The sequence below is a fragment of the Pan paniscus genome, chromosome 6 (genome assembly GCF_029289425.2).
Source record: "Pan paniscus chromosome 6, NHGRI_mPanPan1-v2.0_pri, whole genome shotgun sequence".
Lineage (NCBI taxonomy): Eukaryota > Metazoa > Chordata > Mammalia > Primates > Hominidae > Pan > Pan paniscus.
This window is the reverse complement of record NC_073255.2, coordinates 120,542,335-120,563,067: the sequence shown is the minus strand read 5'-3', so window position 1 is coordinate 120,563,067 and position 20,733 is coordinate 120,542,335. Positions and strand designations below refer to the sequence as shown.

The following is a 20,733-nucleotide window of genomic DNA, read 5'->3' as shown; positions in this document are numbered from 1 at the left end:
CATCTCTTCTGCACAGTGGCATTGCTGGGAGGTGCTTACTGTGCCTATTCAAGGGGCTGGCAGCCGCAGCCTCACTGCAGATCAGGGACTTGGCTTCCCGGTTGACCACAGGTCTTCCCCACCCTGGCCCGGCCCTCCAGGTGCAGAAACATGCAGGCCCCTCTCCAGGACTGTGGGATGAGCGTGTCCCTCAGACTGGCCTGTGTCCTGGCTCCTCTTACCACTCTTCCAGAGGTTGTCACCTGCAGCTGCCCCAGGATAAAGGCAAGGCCAGAGAGGACTCCTGAACTCCTGTGTGCCTGGGGTGGCAGGGGCAAACATAGCCAACTGGTGGCCTGAGCGGGGCCATGGTGAGGACACCCTTGGTGGCTTGTCCCACATCAAGCTGGGAGGTGACACTGAGGATGCATTAGTCTGCAGCGTATGATAAAAACGGCATTTCAGGCCAGGCGCGGTGGCTCATGCCTGTCACCCCAGCACCTTGGGAGGCCGAGGTGGGCAGATCATATGAGGTCAGGACTTTGAGACCAGCCTGCCCAACATGGTGAAAACTCATCTCTACTAAAAAAACAAAAATTATGTTGATTGGTGGTGTGCGCCTGTAATCCCCAGCTACTTGGGAGGCTGAGGCAGGAGAATCACTTGAACCCGGGAGGCGGAGGCTGCAACGAGCCGAAATTGCACCACTGCACTCCAGCCTGACTCCGTCTCAAAAAAAAAATAAAATAAAATAAAGGCATTTCAGTTCAAATAGGGAAAGGATACATCTTTCTTTTTCTTTCTTTCTTTCTTTCTCTCTTTTTCTTTCCTCCCTTCCTTTCTCTCTCTCTCTCTCTCTCTCTCTCTCTCTCTCTCTTTCTCTCTTTCTTTTTGAGATGGAGTTTCACTCTCGCTGCCCAGGCTGAAGTACAATGGCGCGATCTCGGCTTATTATTATTCTCCATGTTGGTCAGGCTGGTCTTGAACTCCCAACCTCAGGTGATCCGCCTGCATTGGCCTCCCAAAGTGCTGGTGTGAGCCACTGCACCCGGCTTAGGATGCATTTTTCAATATTTTAGTGTTTGAATAACGGGCTAACTTGAGAAAAAAATAATTTGAATCACACATCACACCAAAAATAAATTCTAGGTGGATTTTAACACTTTCAAAAATTATTATTATTATTAGTTTAGAGACAGGGTCTCACTCCGTCGCCCAGGCTGGAGTGCAGTGGTATGATCATGGTTCACTGCAACCTTAAACTCCTGGCCTCATATGATCCTCCGGCCTCAGCCTCTCAAAGGACTGGAACTACAAACATGCACCACCACGCCCAGCCTAGGTGGGTTTTTAAAATCCATTCAAGGGCGGGTGCAGTGGCTCACACCTGTAATCCCAGCATTTTGGGAAGCCAAGGTGGGAGGATCACTTGAGCCCAGGAGTTCGAGACCAGCCTGGGCAACATAGTGAGACCACATCTCTACAAAAAATTTAAAAATGAGCCAGGCATGGTGGTGCACACCTGTAGTCTCTGCTATTCAGGAGGCTGAGGCGGGATCATTGTTTGAGCCCAGGAGACAGATTGCAGTGAGCTATGATGGCACCACTGCATGGCAGCCTGGGTGACAAAGGGAGACTCAGTCTCAAAAAAAAAAAAAATGGTGACAGGCTGGGTGCAGTGGCTCACACCTGTAATCCCAGCACTTTGGGAGGCCGAGGCAGGTGGATCACCTGAAGTCAGGAGTTTGAGACCAGCCTGGCCAACATGGTGAAACCCTGTCTTTACTAAAAATACAAAAGTTGGCCAGGCGTGGTGGCGTGTGCCCGTAATCTCAGCTACCTGGGAGGTTGAGACAGGAGAATCACTGGAACCCCAGAGGCGGAAGCTGCAGTGAGCCGAGATTGTGCCACTGCACTCCAGCCTGGGTGACAGACCGAGACTCCATCTCAAATTAATTAATTAAATTTTTTAAAAAAGGCAAAGAGGGAGTCCTGCCTGGGTACAGGAGACCTGGGGTTGGGTCCCAGCCCTGCCGCTGACCTTCCCTGGGACTGCAGGAAGTTTCTTTCCCTGCCGGGCCCCAGGTTTCTTCTCATCCGTATAATGAGATTAGTCATAATACCTGCCCTGCCCATCTCTGGGGACCCAAGGAGAGGATGAGTCGATGAGCAAGAACGTGTTTTCAAAAAGGGGAAACAAGCCCTTCCCACATTCTGATGTCTGCTTTCAACTGCCTTTTGAAAGGGAGTGAGAGAGAGAAAAATTGTATTATACAGGCTGGACATGGTGGCTCACACCTGGAATCCCAGAACTTCAGGAGGCTGAGGTGGGAGGATCACTTGAGCCCAGGAATTTGAGACCAGCCTGGGCAACACAGTAAGACTCTCTTTCTACAAAAAGTTAAAAAATTAGCTGGGCAGCCGGACACAGTGGCTCACGCCTGTAATTTCAGCACTTTGGGAGGCCGAGGCAGGCAGATCACATGAGGTCAGGGGTTCAAGACCAGCCTGGCCAACATGGCGAACCCCGTCTCTACCAAAAATACAAAAATTAACCAGGAGTGGTTGTGCACGCCAGTAATCCCAGCTACGCAGCAGGCTGAGGCAGGAGAATCACTTGAACCCAGGAGGTGGAGGTTGCAGTGAGCCGAGATCATGCCATTGCACTCCAGCCTGAACGACAGAGTGAGACTCTGTCTCAAAACAAACAAACAAAAAATTAGCTGGGCATGGTGCCTTATACCTGGAGTCTCAGCTACTAGGGAGGCTGAAGTGGGAGGATCACTTGATCCTGGGAGGTCAAGGCTGCAGTGAGCTGTGATCACACCACTGCACTCCAGCCTGGGCAACAGAGTGAGACCTGTCTCAAAAAATAATAATAATATAATAAATAAAAGAGACCCCAGAGAGCTTCCTTGACCCTTCCACCATATGAGGACACAGCTAGAAGGCACTCTCTACGAACCAAAAACAGACACCAACTCTTCCTAGTTTTTGTTCTTGTTCTTTTTTTTTTAAGATGGAGTCTCACTTTGTCACCCAGGCTGGAGTGCAGTGGTGTGATCTCGGCTCACTATGGCCTCCCCATCCTGGGTCCAAGCGATTCTTGTGCCTCAATCTCCCGAGTAGCTGGAATTACAGGCGCGTGCCACCACGACTGGCTAATTTTGTATCTTTAGTAGAGATGGGGTTTTTCCACATTGGTCAGGCTGGTCTCAAACTTCTGACCTCAGATGATCCGCCCACCTTGGCCACCCAAAGTGCTGGGATTACAGGTGTGAACCACTGCACCCGGCCAGAAGTTTTTCTTGTGAGTTGAGGTGAACATCTGAATCCCCTGGGGGAACTGAGGTATGTCCCCTTCAGGGAATGGCCCCTCTTCATCCAAAAATGGGGCCCACAGGTGATAATCTGTTGGGTTTCCCAGAATGAAGACATCTGGCATAATTAGAGCGTGAAGGTCAGGCTGACGGGGGCTAGTACCCCGATCCAGGGGAGAGGTGGTCACAGGTCTCGCTCCACCTGCCCTGAGCCCCATCTCATCTTTTTTTTTTTTTTTTTTTTTTTTTTTTTGAGGGGGAGTTTCACTCTTGTTGCCCAGGCTGGAATGCAGTGGTGCGATCTCGGCTCATTGCAACCTCTGCCTCCTGGGTTCAAGTGGTTCTCCTGCCTCAGCCTCCTGCGTAGCTGGAGTTACAAGAACAAGCCACCACGTCCAGCTAATTTTGTATTTTTAGTAGAGATGGGGTTTCGCCGTGTTGGCCAGGCTGGTCTCGAACTCCTGACCTCAGGTGATCCACCCACCTCGGCCTCTCAAAATGCTGGGATTACAGGTGTGAGCCACCATGCCTGGACTTCCATCTGGTAATTTTCTGTCTCGAGGAGGAACTACCCTGCCCTGGCAGAGGCTGGGGATGAAGGAGGAAGAGAGAGCCGGTCCCCTGGATAAAGAGGTGAGGGGGTGTGAAGTCTGGGAGCCCCCCTCCCAGGGCCAGGCTACAGGGGGACAGCAGGGCTATACCAGGAGTGCCACAGAGCTTGCATTTGGGTGTGATCTAATCCCCAGTCCTGCCCTGACCTCCTGGGTGCTCTTAGCCAAGCCCTCTTCCCTGTGTGTGCTAGAAAGTGAGGGTCACTCCCTTCCACACAAGGGAGTGAATTGAGGATGGGGATCTGAGCTCTCTGAGCAGCAAAGCTGGACACAGGCCAAATTGCCAATCCTGAGTCCCTCTGTCATGTGGACCTGGGAAGCTTGTCCTCATCCTCCATCCTTCCCCAGGGTGGGGCCTGAGAATCTGAGAACCTTGAGCCTGGGAGGTCAAGGCCGCAGTGAGCTATGATCGCACCACTGCACTCCAGCCTGGGCGACAGAGTGAGACCCTGCCTCAAAAAAAAAAAATAATAATAATAATAAATAAAAGAGACTCCAGGGAGTTTGCTTGACCGGCACTCCCTACGAACCAAAAACAGACACCAACTCCTCCTAGGTTGGTTGGTTTTTTTTTTTTTTTTTTTGAGGCAGGGTCCCACTCTGTCATCCAGGCTGGAGTGCAGTGGTGCCATCTTGGCTCACTGCAGCCTCAACCTCCCAAGCTCGAGTGATCCTCCCACCTCAGGTCCTAAAGGAAGAGTCGCTACATTGGGGACTGTTTGGACAAGGAGATCCACGGGGTAGACTTGGCGGGATTGTCCCTGGGGCAGCCTGGATCCTGAGGCTGCCCCACCTCCTTCCTCAGCCCCTCCCTGGTCAGGCGCTCCTGGTGGGTGCGGGGGCTAGTCCAGGCTTGTCTTGCAACTGTATGTTCTCTTCAGACCCCTCCCTGGCGACGCCAGATTCACTGGGCTGGCAGATTCTGCCCCCAAACCTGTCCAACCAGTTGTTTGAGAGGAGGGGGTACCTGGGAGGGGCAGCAGGAGATGCCAGGAACAGCTTCCCCTAGCGCAGCACAGACTACAGACAGAGGAGCCTCTGGGGCTGCAGACACTGCAGACGGACGGACAGATGGACAACAGCTGGAGGCTTGGCCCGGCCATAGGGCTCTCTGCGGGACAGTCGCAGCTGCTAGTGTCACTGTTGCTGCTACTGACCCGTGTCCAGCCTGGGACAGATGTGGGTGAGTAAGGGGGGGGATTGGCACAGGGGTACCCGCTGCATCTCAGGCTGCAGGACAAACCCAAGACCTCACTTTGTTTCCAAATTCTCACACATGGCTCCTTCCTCCTTCCTTTCCCTGAGGAGAGGTTTCCAGATGTCCAGGACAATGCGTGTCCCCAGGAAGCTCTGACAAGCCCAGCCTGGGCAACATAACAAGACCCCTTTTTTTAAAAAGATTTTTTTTTTTTAAGATTTTTGTTTTTAATTAGCTGGGTGTGGTGGAGTGCACCTGTAATCCCAGCTACTTGGGAGACTGAGGCGGGAGGATGGCTTGAGCCCATGCAGTGAACTATGAATGCTCCACTGCACTCCAGCCTGGGCCAAACAGCAAGACCCTGTCTCCAAAAAGAAAAGAAAAAAACTGGACAGGCTGAGAGATACAGTCCTACAATCTTTGCCCCCAACCCCAATCTCTGACTGCTCCGCTTCTCTTTCTTTTTCTTTTTTTTCTTTCTTTCTTTTTTTTTTTTTTCGAGACAGAGTCTCCCACTGTCGCCCAGGCTGGAGTACAGTGGCGCGATCTCGGCTCACCACAACCTCCGCCTCTCGGGTTCAAGCAATTCTCCTGCCTCAGCCTCCTGAGTAGCTGAGATTACAGCTGTGCGCCACTATGTCTGGCTAATTTTTGTATTTTTAGTAGAAACAGGGTTTCACCATATTGGCCAGTCTGGTCTCGAACTCCTGACCTCATGATATGCCCGCCTTAGTCTCCCAAAGTGCTGGGATTACAGACGTGAGCCACAGCGCCCGGCCTCCACTTCTCTTTCTAAACATTAAGTGCCTCCTGCGCGCAGAGTGCCCTGGGCTTCAGAGAGAGGACTGAGAGCTCTAAGAAAGGAATCGTGACAATCCTTCCCCAAGGAAGACTCTAGCCTGAACCTTTGGAGTTGAGTTGAATTCAACGTAAATGAATCAAGTTGAACTGAACTGAACTGAACAGGGGCAGCTGCTGGAGACTCGCATAGAAACCCACTCCATCGTTCTGCTTCTCCTGGACCAGTATTTGGGGTTGGGGAGGTCTGAGCTCTCCAACCAGCAAGGCTGGACACAGGCCAAGTTGCCAATCCTGAGTCCCCTTTGGGGTACAGACCTGGGAAGCTTGTCCTCGTCCCCCACCCTTCCCCAGAGAGATGAGGTGGGAGTCTGAGAGGGGGACCTGGTCCTGAAGGCGAAGATGCCTTGGGGCCATGTTGGGAGGCGGCAGAGAACCAGGCAGGTTGAAGAGGACGTTCTAGACTCACTCGGAACCAAGCTCTGGCTTCAGAGCCCCCAGACCCTCTGGGCAGTCTGTGTCCCAGCCTGGGGTCTCAGCCAAGGGGACCTTCCTGTGCCATCCCCCCGACCCCTGCCAAGCCACGCATCCTCTCATCAAGCAAAACAACCTAGACCATGTGGGTGGAGCTGGAGGGACTTAAGTTGGAGGTCACTGGGCATGTCAGGAACAGAGTTCAGCCTAGGGTCAAGCTGCCCCCAAATTCCAGTTCCATCCCAACATGGCCCGGCCCGGGAGAACTGTGCCTACCGCCAGGGTGGGACCTCCCATGCCACCATTGTCCTAGACCTCCCACAGTGCCCACCCCCAGTAGGCTCCTAAGAGAGGGGCCAGGGGCTGGACTCAGGCCTCCCACCCATGCCCATGGGGCATAGAATTGCCAGGAAAGCTTCCTGGTTCATACCGGACCTGACCTCCCAGGAAGTGCCCGTAATTGGGGGCTCCCATGTTAAGTCTGGATCTGGGCGGGGGGAGACCAGAGCTGTTGGGGCTTGGTTGCCCCATTTGGCCTCTCCTCTCTGCCCTCCCCTTCCAGCTGCCCCAGAGCACATCAGCTATGTGCCCCAGCTCTCAAACGACACCCTGGCGGGGAGGCTCACCCTGTCCACCTTCACGCTGGAGCAGCCTCTAGGCCAGTTCAGCAGCCACAACATCTCTGACTTGGATACCATCTGGCTGGTGGTGGCCCTCAGCAACGGTGGGTGCTGCTGGGGCCAGGCCTCGGTTTTCCCTATGTGAAATGGGCCTGCGGGCCTAAGGGCAGTAGCGGGTGTGTTGCAGGGAGATGCAGGGAGCAGGTGCTGCAGGGGATGGGGCCAGGGAGGGCTGTCAGGCTTGGTAAGGTGAGGGTGGGATCCTGCTGTGTGACCTGTCTGACCATGGTGCCACCCTTAGCCACCCAGAGCTTCACGGCCCCACGGACAAACCAGGACATCCCTGCTCCTGCCAACTTCTCCCAGAGGGGCTACTATCTCACACTGAGGGCCAACCGGGCGCTGTACCAAGCCAGAGGCCAGCTCCATGTCCTCCGCGTCGGCAATGATACCCACTGCCAACCAACAAAAATTGGCTGCAACCATCCCCTACCAGGACCTGGCCCCTACAGGTGAGCAGCTCTGCCGGGCCCTGGCTCCTGCCCGCATGCACCCAAGCCGGAGCCTGGGGCAGCTCCTACAAGGCTCACCAGGGCCCCAGCAGGATGCCTGGGTCCCCTGCTCCTGCTTGGCCAAAGGGAAGAGGAAGCAGCAGGCAGGGGCTGGGGAGGCCTTCATGAATTACATGAATTATCCTTCTTTTCTTTTTTTTTTTTTTCCTTTTCTTCTTCTTCTTCTTCTTCTTTTTTTTTTTTTTTTTTTTTTTTTTTGAGATGGAGTCTTGCTCTGTGACCCAGGCTGGAGTACAGTGGTGTGATCTCGGCTCACTGCAACCTGTGCCTCCCGGGTTCAAGCGATTCTCCAGCCTCAGCCTAACAAGTAGCTGGAATTACAGGCATCTGACACCACACCCAACTAATTTTTGTATTTTTAGTAGAGACAGGGTTTCGCCATGTTGGCCAGGTACCTGCCACAATGCCTGGCTAATTTTTGTAATTTTAGTAGAGATGAGGTTTCACCATGTTGGCCAGGCGGGTCTCAACTCCTGGCTTCAAGTGATCTGCCCACCTTGGCCTCCCAAAGTGCTGGGATTACAGATGTGAGCCACCATGCCTGGCCTATCCTGCTTTTCTTGAGCAGAAGGTTCCCCACCTCAAGCCCCAGTCCCCACAGGCCGTGTGGACCACTCAGGTGGCGTCTCTCCATCCAGACAGGGTCTCCCCTCACTAAATGCTTGATTCACGCATGTTCAGTTCTGAGAGATCTAATACTCGCCCCCTACCTTTCCCAAATGAGGAAACAGAAGCCCAGAGAGGGGGAGGGATGTCACACCACTGGAAATGTCACACCTAGATTTGAACCCATTCTGTTGGGCTCTTTTGCCCCAGCCTCCGGCCCCCTCCCCGGGCTGCTCTCGCCAGGGCCTGGGACTCCAGGGGACAGACTTGCAGGCACCAAGTCTGATGGTTTCAGGACTCTGGGGGACCCCCATGGCCAATGCTGGGTCTCCCATTCAGGGTGAAGTTCCTGGTGATGAATGACGAAGGACCCGTGGCTGAAACAAAGTGGTCCAGCGACACTCGCCTGCAGCAAGGTAGGGGCCAGAGGCTCCGGTCAAACAGTAGGGGCAGGGGGCTGGGGCCTGGGGGTCCTGAGGACTGAGGATGGGCTGGGGGAACAGGTCAGCTCACCACTCAGTCAGAGGCAGCCAACCATCTTGCAAGCTGCAGGCGCCCCTCCCCCAGCCACCCCCTTCCCCCAGGCCTGGGTGGTGGTAGGGGAGGCAGGGCGGTGATTGGTCTGGATTCTGCCCAAGGGCCCCTTCCGGTCAGGTAAAATTTCTTTTCCTGCCCGCCTGTGCGGCCCCCATCACTGCCCTCAGCCCAGGCACTTCGGGCTGTCCCCGGCCCCCAGAGCCCGGGCACCGTGGTCATCATCGCCATCCTGTCTATCCTCCTGGCCGTCCTCCTCACGGTCCTCCTGGCTGTGCTCATATACACCTGGTGAGTGGACCGGGCTGAGACCGCCCATGCCTCTTGGGAGGGGCGGGGCCCTTGGGCATTAACCCCTCCTTCTCTAGTTCCTCCCCGCCCGCCCCTGCCCACCTTCCAAGCGGGCACTGTGCACCCCCTGGTGGCAGCATCTGGGATTGCAAGTGGGTGCCGCCTGCGGACACCCTAGTCGGGGAGGCGCCCAAGGAGGAGGTAAATTGCTTTCACACCAAGCTCTGAGCATTGCCTCAAGACGCCATACAGGCCGGGTGCGGTGGCTCACGCCTGTAATCCCAGCACTTTGGGAGGCTGAGGCCCGCAGATCACCTGAGGTCAGGAGTTCAAGACCGGCCTGGCCAACATAGTGAAACCCCAGCTCTACTAAAAATACAAAAAATTAGCCGGGTGTGGTGGCACGTGCTTGTAATCCCAGCTACTCAGGAGGCTGAGGAAGGAGAATGGCTTGAACCTGGGAGGTGGAGGTTGCAGTGAGCTCAGATTGCATCACTGCACTCCAACCTGGGTGACAGAGTGAAACTCCATTTAAAAAAAAAAGGGGAGGGGTGTCAGGGTTTCATACAGAGCTCAGGTGCCTGAGCCTGGGGCACAGAGAGTGTCCACAAGGCTTCCTAGAGAAAAGGGGAGACCTAGCCCTGGTGGGATTTGGGGAGGAGGGGGAGAGGGAGTGACTAAAAAGGGGGTGGGGAGGTGTGGGGGCAGGAGGGGCAGGAGGGGTGCATGCAGCCAGGCCAGGCCAGGGGCCCCAGGGGCCTAGCTGAGGAACTGGGCTGTATCCTGCAGCCTATGGGAGCCAGGAGTGGGTTTTGATCAGGGAAGACAGGCAGATAATGTTTGAGCGGGGTCCTGAGGTGTGGAGGGTGGAGGGGGAGAGTGATGGGGAGCAGAAGCAATGAGCTAGATTTGTGAGGTTTGAAGGAATCGCCTCAGTCCCTTTGGTTAATTCTGCCCGGCCAGTGGAGTCTCAGTTTCCCCTATGCGATGGGTCAGAGCATGCTAGCCAATGGCTGTGGGATCTCGGCCAGAGCCTTTCTTCAGCATCCATCATCTCTCCCTCTCTCCTCCCCTCCCAAGCTTCAACAGCTGCAGGAGCACTTCCCTATCAGGCCCAGAGGAGGCAGGGAGTGTGAGAAGATACACCACGCACCTCGCGTTCAGCACTCCTGCCGAGGGGGCTTCCTGAGGGGTTCCAGAGGGGCCCACGTGTCCCTCCACCTCCTCCCTGGCCCAGGCTGCAGAGCCTGGGCTGGGACACGCCCTGAAGCTTCTGGACCCTGAGAGAGATTGTTTCTTTTCTTTACTTTTTTTTTTTGAGACGGAGTCTCACTCTGTTGCCAGGCTGGCGCGATCTTGGCTCACTGCAACCTCTGCCTCACGGGTTCAAGCGATTTTCCTGCTTCAGCCTCCTGAGTAGCTGGGACTACAGGCACACGCCACCATGCCCAGCTCATTTTTGTATTTTTAGTAGAGATGGGGTTTCACCATGTTGGCCAGGATGGTCTCCATCTCTTGACCTTGTGATCCGCCCGACTCGGCCTCCCAAAATGCTGGGATTACAGGCGTGAGCCATCAAGTCTGGCGAGAGAGATTGTTTCTAGATGAGGGTGGGGGCGGGTGTCCTTAGCCCAAAGCTTGTGCCAGTCTCTATCAGAAATAAATGCCCCCAACACCTCCCTGCCTGCCCGTGACATCATACACCTGGGTAGTCTTTCTGCACCACTGCCCCTGGCTCCTCCTCCTGAGGAGGTCCCCAAGGGCGTGTAGGACCAGGGCAAGGCTCAGGATCCTAGAGAAATTGTCACCTGGGGCAGGACAGGCCTCTCTGCCAGCCTTACTGTCCCTGTCTGTAAAATGAGGATGGTAACCCTGCACCCACAAGGCCACAGTAAGGCTAAACCAAGGTGAACATGCCTTGGGAACTGTGAAGACTGTGGACCCAAAGCCGGTTGCGGTGGCTCAGGCCTGTAATCCCAGCACTTTGGGAGGCTGAGGCAGGAGGATCACTTGAGCCCAGGAGTTCGAGACCAGCCTGGGCAACATGGTGAAACCCTATCTCTACAAAAATGACAAAAAATTAGCTGGGCTTGTTGGCGGACTGTGGACCTGAGATAGGTGCTCCTCTTGTCCTGCCCAGACAGCCTCCTGGTAACCAAAGGCCACGGGGCAGCATGGCTGGCACTTGCTATCTTTCCACCCAAGCATCCTCCCTGTGGCCCCTCTCCCCAGCCTGCCCCCTGTTGGCTGGAGGACTTCAAGCCCTCTGCCTCCACTTCCTCCAATCCTTTCCTAGAGTACACAAAAGGCAAAAGGCGCAGTTTCTTTTTTTTTTTTTTTGAAATGGAGTTTCACCTTATAGCCCAGGCTGGAGTGCAGTGGCACCATCATAGCTCACTGCAGTCTCTAATTCCTGGGCTCCAGTGATCCTCCCACCTCAGCCTCCTGAGAGTAGCTGGGACTACAGGCACATGACACCACGTCCGGCTAATTTTTAATTTTTTTGTAGACATGGAATCTCACTCTGTTGCCCAGGCTGGAAAGAACAGTGGTGTGATCATAGCTCATTGCAGCCTCAAACTCCTGGGTGCAAGCGATCCTCCCGCCTCAGCCTCCTGAGTAGCTTGGACTATAGGTACATGGCACCATGTCTGGGTAATTTTTTAAATTTCTTTAGAGACGGGGTCTCACTATGTTGCCCAGGCTGGTCTCGAACTCCTGGTCTCAAGTGATCCTCCTGCTGGGATTACAGGCGTGAGCCACTGTGCCCAGCTTATGCAACACTTATCATCAGGATTCCCACTCAGTGCTCGGACCCCAGGGGCCAGAGATGCCCGCGGCAAGGTTCTGCCCTCAAGGTGCCCACTGCTTTAGGGGGAGGACAGTGATACTACCACATACGAGAGAAGGAGAGGACACAACTGTCAGGGAGATGGACTGTTTGAGCTTCAGAGGCAGCATCTTGGGGAGGGGTGGCTTTGACGAAGGAGCAGGACACTTGGGCCAGGTGGACCTTGGAAGGGTGCCAGGCAGGAGGAGCAATGTGTTGCTGATGGGCAGGTAGGGGAGGGTGAGGGATGGAGAGGAGACCGGAAGACACCCTGTGCCATGTGGAGGGGCCCCGCCCTCTGGGGCAAGAGGTCAGGGAGGAGGGCGCTGGCTGGGTTCCCAGGCGCCTGCCCCTGAGAGGCGCAAATGGCCCTAATGGGGTTATTAGGTGGAGCAGATGCATCCAGCTCCTGCTGTGGAGGAAATGCTCAAATGATCTTGAAGCTACCAGGCTGGGAGAGGCAGGCAGGGGATGGGGCAGACAGGCTGCCAACCTCTGTGAGATAAGCCCTGGCCTCTCCAGAACCTTTTCAGAACAGCTATGAGCCCCAACCCTGGGGCTGAGTGACCCAAGACAGATCACTCACACTCTCTGGGCCTCAGTTTCCCCTTACATAAAAAGCAATGGTTAGGCCAGGTGCAGATGGCTCACACGTCTAATCCTAGTGCTTTGGGAGGCCGAGGTGAGAGGATTGCTTGAGACCAACAGTTCAAGTCCAGCCTGGGCAACATAGGAACACCCCATCTCTACAAAACATAAATACAAAAATTAAGGCCGGGCATGGTGGTTAAGGCCAGGCGTGGTGGCTCACACTTGGAATCCCAGCATTTTGGGAGGCAGAAGCAGGAGGATCACCTGAGGTCAGGAGTTTGAGACCAACCTGGCCAACATGGTGAAACCCCATCTCTACACAAAATACAAAAATTAGCCAGCCATGGTGGTGCATGCCTGTAATCCCTGCTACTGTGGAGGCTGAGGCAGGAGAATCACTTGAACCCAGGTGAAGGAGGTTTCAGTGAGCCCAGATCATGCCACTGCACTCCAGCCTGGGTGACAGAGAACAAGACTGTCTCAAAACAAAACAAAAGAAAAATTAGCCAGACATGGTAGTGTGAGCCTGCAGTCCCAGCTACTATGGAGGCTGAGGTGGGAGGATCGCTTGAGCCCAGGAGTTGGAGGCTGCAGTGAGCTATGATGGCACCCCTGGACACCAGCCTCTGTGACAAAGCAAGACCCTGTCTCTAAAATGAAACATTTTTAAAAGGGAAGGTGAACTGGGTGAACTCTAAGACCCTGCATTTCACAAACCCTTGCCCACACCCTGTATGCGTCGGGCCCTGGCAGGAAACAGATGGTACGCTGTCTCACAGGGCAATTGAGAGCGTTTACAAAGGTGTGGGCAGCATTAGGGGAATGGACCAGAGAGGGTGACCTGGGACTTGGCTGTAATGGGGCCCTAAGCACTCCTGGATCTGATTGCTGATGGGAGGGAGGGAGTGATGTTTCCCGGATCAGCAGGCAGTAGCCATGGGTGAGGGGCCCCGCAGGAGCAGAGGCTGTAGGTGAAAGGATGAAGCCACCAGAGGGAACTGGGCTCTGTCTTCCCGCCCCCTGATCTCATGCCAGTGCCTCCACTGGCCACACCTCACGAGAAGCAAGAGAGTGTGGGGTCTCAGTGGTGCAGTCCCTGGAGGCCAATCTGCTGGGTCAGAGCAGGACAGAGAAAGCGAAATGGACATACAGAGGCACACGCCGCTTTCATGCTGATCCAGTGGAATTAGATCCTTCCTGTTCTTTCTTTTCTTTCTTTCTTTCTTTTTTTTCCTTTTTTAGAGATGGGGTCTCACTCTGTTGCCCAGGCTGGGGTATGGTGGCGTCTTCATAGCTCACTGTAGCACTGAACTCCTGGGCTCAGGCGATCCTCCCACCTTGGCCTCCCAAAGTGCTGGGATTACAGGCACTACAGGCACCTAGCTAACTTTCTTTTTTTTTTTTTTTTTTTTTTTTTTTTTTGTAGAGGCAGGGTCTCTGTCACCCAGGCTTGAGTGCACTGGCACGATCATAGCTCACTGCAGCCTTGAACCCCTGGGTTCAAGCAATCTTCCCACCTCAGCCTCCCAAGTAGCTGGGATTATAGGTATGTGCCACCACCCAGCTAATTTTTTTATTTTTTGTAGAGATGGGGTCTCGCCATGTTGCCCAGGCTAGTTTGGAGCTCCTGAGCTCAAGAGATGCTCCCACCTTGGCCTCCCAAAGTGCTGAAATTACAAGCATAAGCCACCATGCCTGGCCTCCCTTCCTGGCCTTCTGGTCTCCAGACTGGAGAGAGGGCCACAAAGTCCTGCCCAGACAGAGGGCTGCTAAGGCTGGGGTGGGGCTGGGGGTGTGCAGAAGGGACTCTGCAGGGGCTGACCTCTTGAGTCTCAGGGGACAGGGCAAATTTTTTTTTTTTTTTTTTTTTTTGAGATGGAGTCTTGCTCTGTCGCCCAGGCTGGAGTACAATGGCATGATCTCGGCTCACTGCAATCTCCGCCTTCTGGGTTCAAGTGATTCTCATCTCTCAGCCTCCTGAGTAGCTGGGATTACAGGAGTGCACCACCATGCCCAGCTAATTTTTGTATTTTTAGTAGAGATTGAGCGGGGTGGGGGGTGGGGTGCGGGTTTCACCGTGTGGCCCAAGCTGGTCTCAAACTCCTGACCTCAAGTGATCCTCCCGCTTCAGCCTCCCCAGGTGCTGGGATTACAGGCATGAGCCACCGCACCCAGCGGGGACAGGACAATTTTGCCAGCTGGAGAAGGGGTGGCCCCCAAATGTCCCCTTCACCACCCTCCTGCCCCTTCCTTCAGAACACTTTTTCCCTGAAGCCCTCCTGGGTAGCCCCCTACCCACATGCCTCAGCATTGGGAGGTGGGGAGTGTGGGGGTCCCCCTTGCTCCTCAGCCCCATTTGGAGTAATGTCCTATGCAGCTGAGCTCACAACTCCTCCTCCACCTGTCCCTCCACCCGGTGTCACTGGCAATTGCTCACTTCCTGGGCCTGCACCCACTCAGCTCCCCTATCCCTGGGCACCAGCCTCAGCCAGCTCCCATGTGGACTAATGACCCTTGTCCCTCCCCTCAGCTGCCTCTCTTTTTTCTTTTTTTTTGTTTTTGAGACAGAGTCTGGCTCTGTCACCCAGGCTGGAGTGCAGTGGCGCGATCTTGACTCATTGCAACCTCCACCTCCTGGGTTCAAGCGATTCTCGTGCCTCACCCTCCTGAATAGCTGGGATTACAGGCACCCGCCACCATGCCCGGCTGATTTTTGTATTTTGGTAGAGACGGGGTTTCACCATGTTGGCCAGGCTGGTCTCGAACTCCCGACCTCAGGTGATCCTCCCGCCTCAGCCTCCCAAAGTGCTGGGATTACAGGCGTGAGGCAGCTCGCCCGGCAACCCTCAGCTGCCTCTCATATGTCCTTGACCCCCTGGCCATCTCCAACCAGACATCCAGGAGGCCCCTCCTGCCAATATGCTTCCCCGGCAGCCGAGCCCAAAGCTGCCTCCAGCCCTGCACCTTGTCTTGGTTCCCGGGGTGCTCCCTTTCCCAGGCTGAAGCCTGGACAGCCCCAGGCAACCTCTCTCCCTGACCACAGTACCACCCGGCCACATGCCACACTGCTTTCTACAGCAGACACCGCCTGGCCACAAAGACTTAAGCCACTTCCTTGGGTCCTGCTCAGTGCTGAGCCCAGAGCCCAATCTCAGGGACTGGGAGAGAGCCCAGTACATGGCCAGTGGGATTCTCCTGATGAAAATCCCAGCCATGCGAGGCTGGCTTCTCCAGGTTCTCTGGGGCCTGTGAGTCCAGGGCTGGCTGGAGGGAAAGCCCCTGGCCCCTTAAAGCCACTGATCATGTTCCCAGAGAGGGATCCTGAGAATCCCCTGGGAGAGAAAATGTCGAAGCCCCAGTCCTGGCACCCCCCTGACCGGCTTGGGCCTCAGCCTCCTCATCCATGAAAAGAATGGACAAGAGGGGTCTGGGTGTGGTGGCTCACGCCTGTAATCCCAGCACTTTGGGAGGCCGAGGCAGGTGGATCACGAGGTCAGGAGTTCAAGACCAGCCTGGTCAACATGGCAAAACCCTGTCTCTACTAAAAATACAAAAATTAGCCGGGTGTGGTGGTGCACGCCTGTAGTTCCAGCTATTTAGGAGGCTGAGGCAGGAGGATCACTGGAACCCGAGAGGCAGAAGTTGCAGTGAGCTGAGATTGTGCCACGGCACTCCAGCCTGGGCAATAGAGCCAGACTCCATCTTAAAAAAAAAAAAAAAGGAGGGACAAGAGGCACCAGAAGCTCCTGTCCAGGTCTGGGCCTCCCTCGGGTCAGTTCTCCCCCATTCATTCATTCATTCACTCACTCACTCACTCACTCACTCACTCACTCATTCCCACACTCTGCAGCCACTGACTTCAGCTAGCCATGCTGGATGCTAAGACATAGAGTCCCGGCCATCAAGGCCAGTCCATCTCAGTGGCATCTAGACATGCACAGAGATGACCAGGGAGCCCCTAAGGGACAGAGAGGCACACCCTGCCTCCTGATCCCATCTGGGGGCTGCATGAAGGAGGGGTACAGGTGTGGCCTTGAAGGCTGGGTAAGGGGCTGGGAGGGCTTTAGGGGCATTCCAGGGGGCAGGCACAGAGCTGGAGGCTCTGCCGGGCACACCCACAGGGGAGCAATGGCTGGAGGGTGACATGGACTGCAGGGTGTGGCCGCGGCAGCCCAGCTCTTAAGGGGACAGCCTGGGAAAACAGACTTAGGGACAATGATCTTGAGCCATGAAATGATGTCCAGTGCCCCTCGTGCCACCTGACATCAGCCTGATTAATGAACAAACAGAAGAGGAAGCAGGGGACCTGTGTGTCCCTCTCTCTGCTTTTCTGTCTTTCTCTGTGCCCCCTCTCTTATGTCTCTCACGCTGTCTCTTGTCCTTGTTTTTAACTCTGACACGCCGTGGGAACTCGGCTCACTTCCTAGGGGGAAGCTGTCTGGACTGGCCCAGAGATGGGCACCACCATTTCCCAATAAACACAAGATAAAATCAGAGAGCTGGCGTCAGTTCCACGGCTGGACTCAGTGGGGAAAAGGGCAAAAAGCAGCAGAAATAAGAGCAGGGAAAGAACAGGGGCTGGGTGCAATGAGTCCCATCTGTAATCCCAGCGCTTTGGGAGGCCTAGGTGGGAGGATCGCTTGAGCCCAGAAGTTCAAGACCAGCCTGGGCAATATACGGAGACCCCCATCTCTAAAAAAGTTTTAAAAATTAGCTGGGCATGGTAGTGTGCATCTGTGGTCCCAGCTACTCAGGAGGCCGAGGTGTGAGGATCGCTTGAGCCCAGGAGGTCGAGGCTGCAGTGAGCTATGATTGCATCACTGCACTCCAGCCCGGGCACAGAGCAAGACCCTGAGACCTTGTCAGAAAGAAATAAAGAGAGAAAGAGAGAGGAGAGGGAGAGGGAGAGAGAGAAAGATGAAAGAAAGAAAGAAAAGGAAAGAAAGAGGAAAGAGGAAGGAAGGAGAGGGGAAGGAAGGAAGGAGAGGGGAAGGAAGGAGAGGGGAAGGAAGGAAGGAGAGGGGAAGGAAGGAAGGAGAGGGGAAGGAAGGAAGGAGAGGGGAAGGAAGGAAGGAGAGGGGAAGGAAGGAGGGAGGGGAAGGAAGGAGGGGAAGGAAGGAGGGGAAGGAAGGAGGGAGAGGGGAAGGAAGGAGGGAGAGGGGAAGGAAGGAGAGGGGAAGGAAGGAAGGAGAGGGGAAGGAAGGAAGGAGAGGGGAAGGAAGGAAGGAGAGGGGAAGGAAGGAAGGAGAGGGGAAGGAAGGAAGGAGAGGGGAAGGAAGGAGGGGAAGGAAGGAAGGAGAGGGGAAGGAAGGAAGGAGAGAGGGGAAGGAAGGAGAGAGGGGAAGGAAGGAGAGAGGGGAAGGAAGGAGAGGGGAAGGAAGGAGAGAGGGGAAGGAAGGAGAGGGGAAGGAAGGAAGGAGAGGGGAAGGAAGGAAGGAGAGGGGAAGGAAGGAGAGAGAAAGAGAGGAAGGAAGGAAGGAGGGAAGGGAAGGAAAGGGGGGGAGGGGAGGGGAGGAGAGGGAGAAAAGAAAGGAAAAAGAACAAGTGGATATCAGGGGACAGAAACCATTCGCATCCCATCCCTCGGCAGATGCAGAGGGAGTCAGCCTGGAACCCCCACCCCTGCTGGCTGTGCCCCACCGCTGTCTCCACACCCCAGCCCTTCCTCCAGACACCCAGCCGTCCACTGCAGCAGGAGCACAGGTGCCCCAAGGGGACCACTGTTGGAAACCAGGCAGCCCTCCACTCACCCACACAGTGTGTCTCTGCACCCCCTCTTGGACATGGGAGCCGGGGCGCTCTTGGAAATAAGGGTTTACCTGAGGGGTCTGAAGACTTAGGCAGTGGGGGGCTGTGAAGCCTCGGGGAGGGAATCAGCTTGTCCAAGAGTCTGGGGCAGCGAGTGGGTGGGGGCTACCCGGTCTGACCTCATCAAAGTAACCTTCCTGGGGGATATTTCCATTGCAGGGTCACAAAAAGGCAAGGGCTATGGTTCGAGAGAGGGGTCTCTCTGGGGTCCCAGCCACCCTGCTGTGGGGGCCCTTCCCAAGCAGGACACTCCAGGCAAAGGGGATGGCTTCCCCTTGCTCCCAGGACCCATAGGTGAGGTCCTGGCTGAAATGCAGACTGTCCCCAGATGCCCCTGGGGACTTGTAGGGATTTGGGGGATTCAGTGTTGCAGGAGCTGGAACCCCTGCTTGCTGGACGGGTTTGAGCTGTGCTGTCAGGCCCAAGGCTCCTGGGTCTCCAGGATGGTGCATGAGGGCTCACACCAGCTGCTCCCTGCCACCCTTCCCCCACCTCCCACCCCTTCTCCTGGAGCCCTAGTCCTCTGGTCCTCCAAGCTCAGCTTCAAATGCTTCCACCACTTCTGTCTCTTCTACCTCGAGTGGTTTGTCAACCTCCAAATCACACGGAGTTCAAGAATATCTCAAATATCGACCAGGTGCGGTGTCTCACACCTGTAATGCCAGCGCTTTGGGAGGCCGAGGCGGGTAGATCACCTGAGGTCAGGAGTTCGAGACCAGCCTGGCCAACTTGGTGAAACTCTGTCTCTACTAAAAATACAAAAATTAGCCGGGCGTGGTGGTGGGCGCCTGTAATCCCATCTACTTGGGAGGCTGAGGCAGGAGAATCTCTTGAACCAGAGAGGTGGAGATTGCAATGAGCCAAGATTGTGCCACTGCACTCCAGCCTGGGCAACAGAGTGAGACTCTGTCTCAACAACAACAACAACAAAAAGAATATCTCGAATACAAAAATTAGCTGGCCGTGGTAGTTTACACCTGTAATCCGAGCTACTCAGGAGGCTGAGGCAGTAGAATCTCTTGAACCTGGGAGGCAGAGGTTGCACTGAGCTGAGATAGCACCACTGCACTCCAGCCTGGGTGACAGAGCAAGACGTCATCTCAAAAAAAAAAAAAAAAAAGTATATCGAATACAAAGGAATATCTTGAATACAAAAATTAGCTGGGCATGGTGGCACACGCCTGTAATCCTAGCTACTCAAGAGGTTGAGACAGGAGAATCGCTTGAACCCAGGTGTTGGAGGTTGCACTGAGCTGAGATTGTGCCACTGCACTCCAGCCTGGGTGACAAAGTGAGACTGTGTCTCAAAAAATAAATAAATAAAATACAAAATTAAAAGAAAGATTATCTCCTGGCCACCCATGGTGCAGGCTGTAATCTGTCTCTGCTGGGGTGAAGGGACGGAGGGAGACAGATGAGAAATGAGAACACAGACCTGGAGACTCAGACCACCCATGCCAGCTACCCAGGTCACTTCAGCCCAGCCCAGGGAGCCTCTGCCCAGCACAAGCCTCATGCACAGTAGCAGTGTTAAGATGGGCCCTTGGGCCGGGTGCAGTGGCTCACACCTGTAATCTCAGCACTTTGGGAAGCTGAGGTGGGTGGATCACTTGAGGTCCGGAGTTCGAGACCAGCCTGGCCAACATGGCGAAACCCTCGTCTCTACTAAATATACAAAAATTAACTGGGCGTGGTGGTGAGTGCCTGTAATCCCAGCTATTCGGGAGCCTGAGGCAGGGGAATTGCTTGAACTCGGGAGGCGGAGGTTGCAGTGAGCTGAGATCGCACCATTGTACGACAGAGCAAGACTCCGTCTCAAAAAAACAATAAAAAGAATTGCTGGAGGAGGGAAGTGAGGGGCGGCTGGCGGGGGACTGCTGGGCTGGTACAGAGGGAGTCAAGGATCCCTGAGAGAGAGGCAGGGGTGTTCAGCTCTCCCACCTCTGCTGGCTGAACTTGCAGAGCCTCCTTGGTGACCGAGCTGGTGCAGAGACTGCTCAGGACAACACCCTTGCCTGGGACCCCCACATCTCTGGCCCCAGCAGCAGCCCTTGGGGGGGTCCCTTTATCTTCCTCCACTCCTACCCAGGCTTCCTCAGCAGGAGATGAGGCAGGACATTTCCACTCCCTTTCTGGAAGGTTCAGAAGGTTAATGAGAGCTAAGCACGTAAGTCCATTTAGGGGGATGAACTTCTGGGAAGAGAGGAACCTGGGTCTGGGCTGACGGCCAAGGGCGGGCTGGATGACGGTCCCTCTGATCACGGAGCCTGTCCACCCGCTGCCCAGGGCCCTGCCTCGACCCCTCTGACCAGCCACCGAGCCCCGGAGGGATCTCCATGAATGTCAGAGACATTGACTGGAGGCCTTATCTCCAGTGGGAGACCCCTTCTCTTCCCACCATGGGCCGGTTCCAGCCTGGGCTGTCCAGGAAGTGACCTCTCAGGGCCTGGGAAGGGTGTGGCCAATGGTTCTTGGTTGTACTCAACTCATCTGCCTTGGGT

The 20,733-nt window shown here is 55.1% G+C and overlaps 2 protein-coding genes across 2 annotated transcripts in view; both read left to right on the top strand.

Annotated features, from left to right (window-relative positions):
* The window catches only part of LOC129398187 (DNA-directed RNA polymerase II subunit RPB11-a-like), a 30,962-nt gene extending 23,881 nt beyond the window's left edge, over positions 1 to 7,081 (top strand). Inside the window, exon 5 of the transcript XR_008625918.2 lies at positions 6,943 to 7,081. The gene's annotated coding sequence lies outside the window, so the exon portion shown is untranslated. The remainder of the gene's footprint in view (positions 1 to 6,942) is intronic.
* Positions 3,862 to 16,918, top strand: LOC117981060 (uroplakin-3b-like protein 1). Its single transcript, XM_034964680.3, has 6 exons — positions 3,862 to 5,093; positions 6,943 to 7,104; positions 7,302 to 7,512; positions 8,518 to 8,594; positions 8,883 to 9,003; positions 10,084 to 16,918. The coding sequence occupies exons 1-6, from the start codon at positions 4,982 to 4,984 to the stop codon at positions 10,190 to 10,192; spliced, it is 792 nt and encodes a 263-aa protein (XP_034820571.1). The 5' UTR covers positions 3,862 to 4,981; the 3' UTR covers positions 10,193 to 16,918.
* The last annotated feature ends 3,815 nt before the right edge of the window (positions 16,919 to 20,733 follow it).

Bases quoted from the DNA above. Each gene is read 5' to 3' on its own strand.
- LOC117981060 (XM_034964680.3), top strand. From the start codon at position 4,982: ATGGACAACAGCTGGAGGCTTGGCCCGGCCATAGGGCTCTCTGCGGGA. The intron at 5,094-6,942 runs GTGAGTAAGGGG...CTCCCCTTCCAG, and splicing joins CCAGCCTGGGACAGATGTGG to CTGCCCCAGAGCACATCAGC. The intron at 8,595-8,882 runs GTAGGGGCCAGA...CACTGCCCTCAG, and splicing joins CGACACTCGCCTGCAGCAAG to CCCAGGCACTTCGGGCTGTC.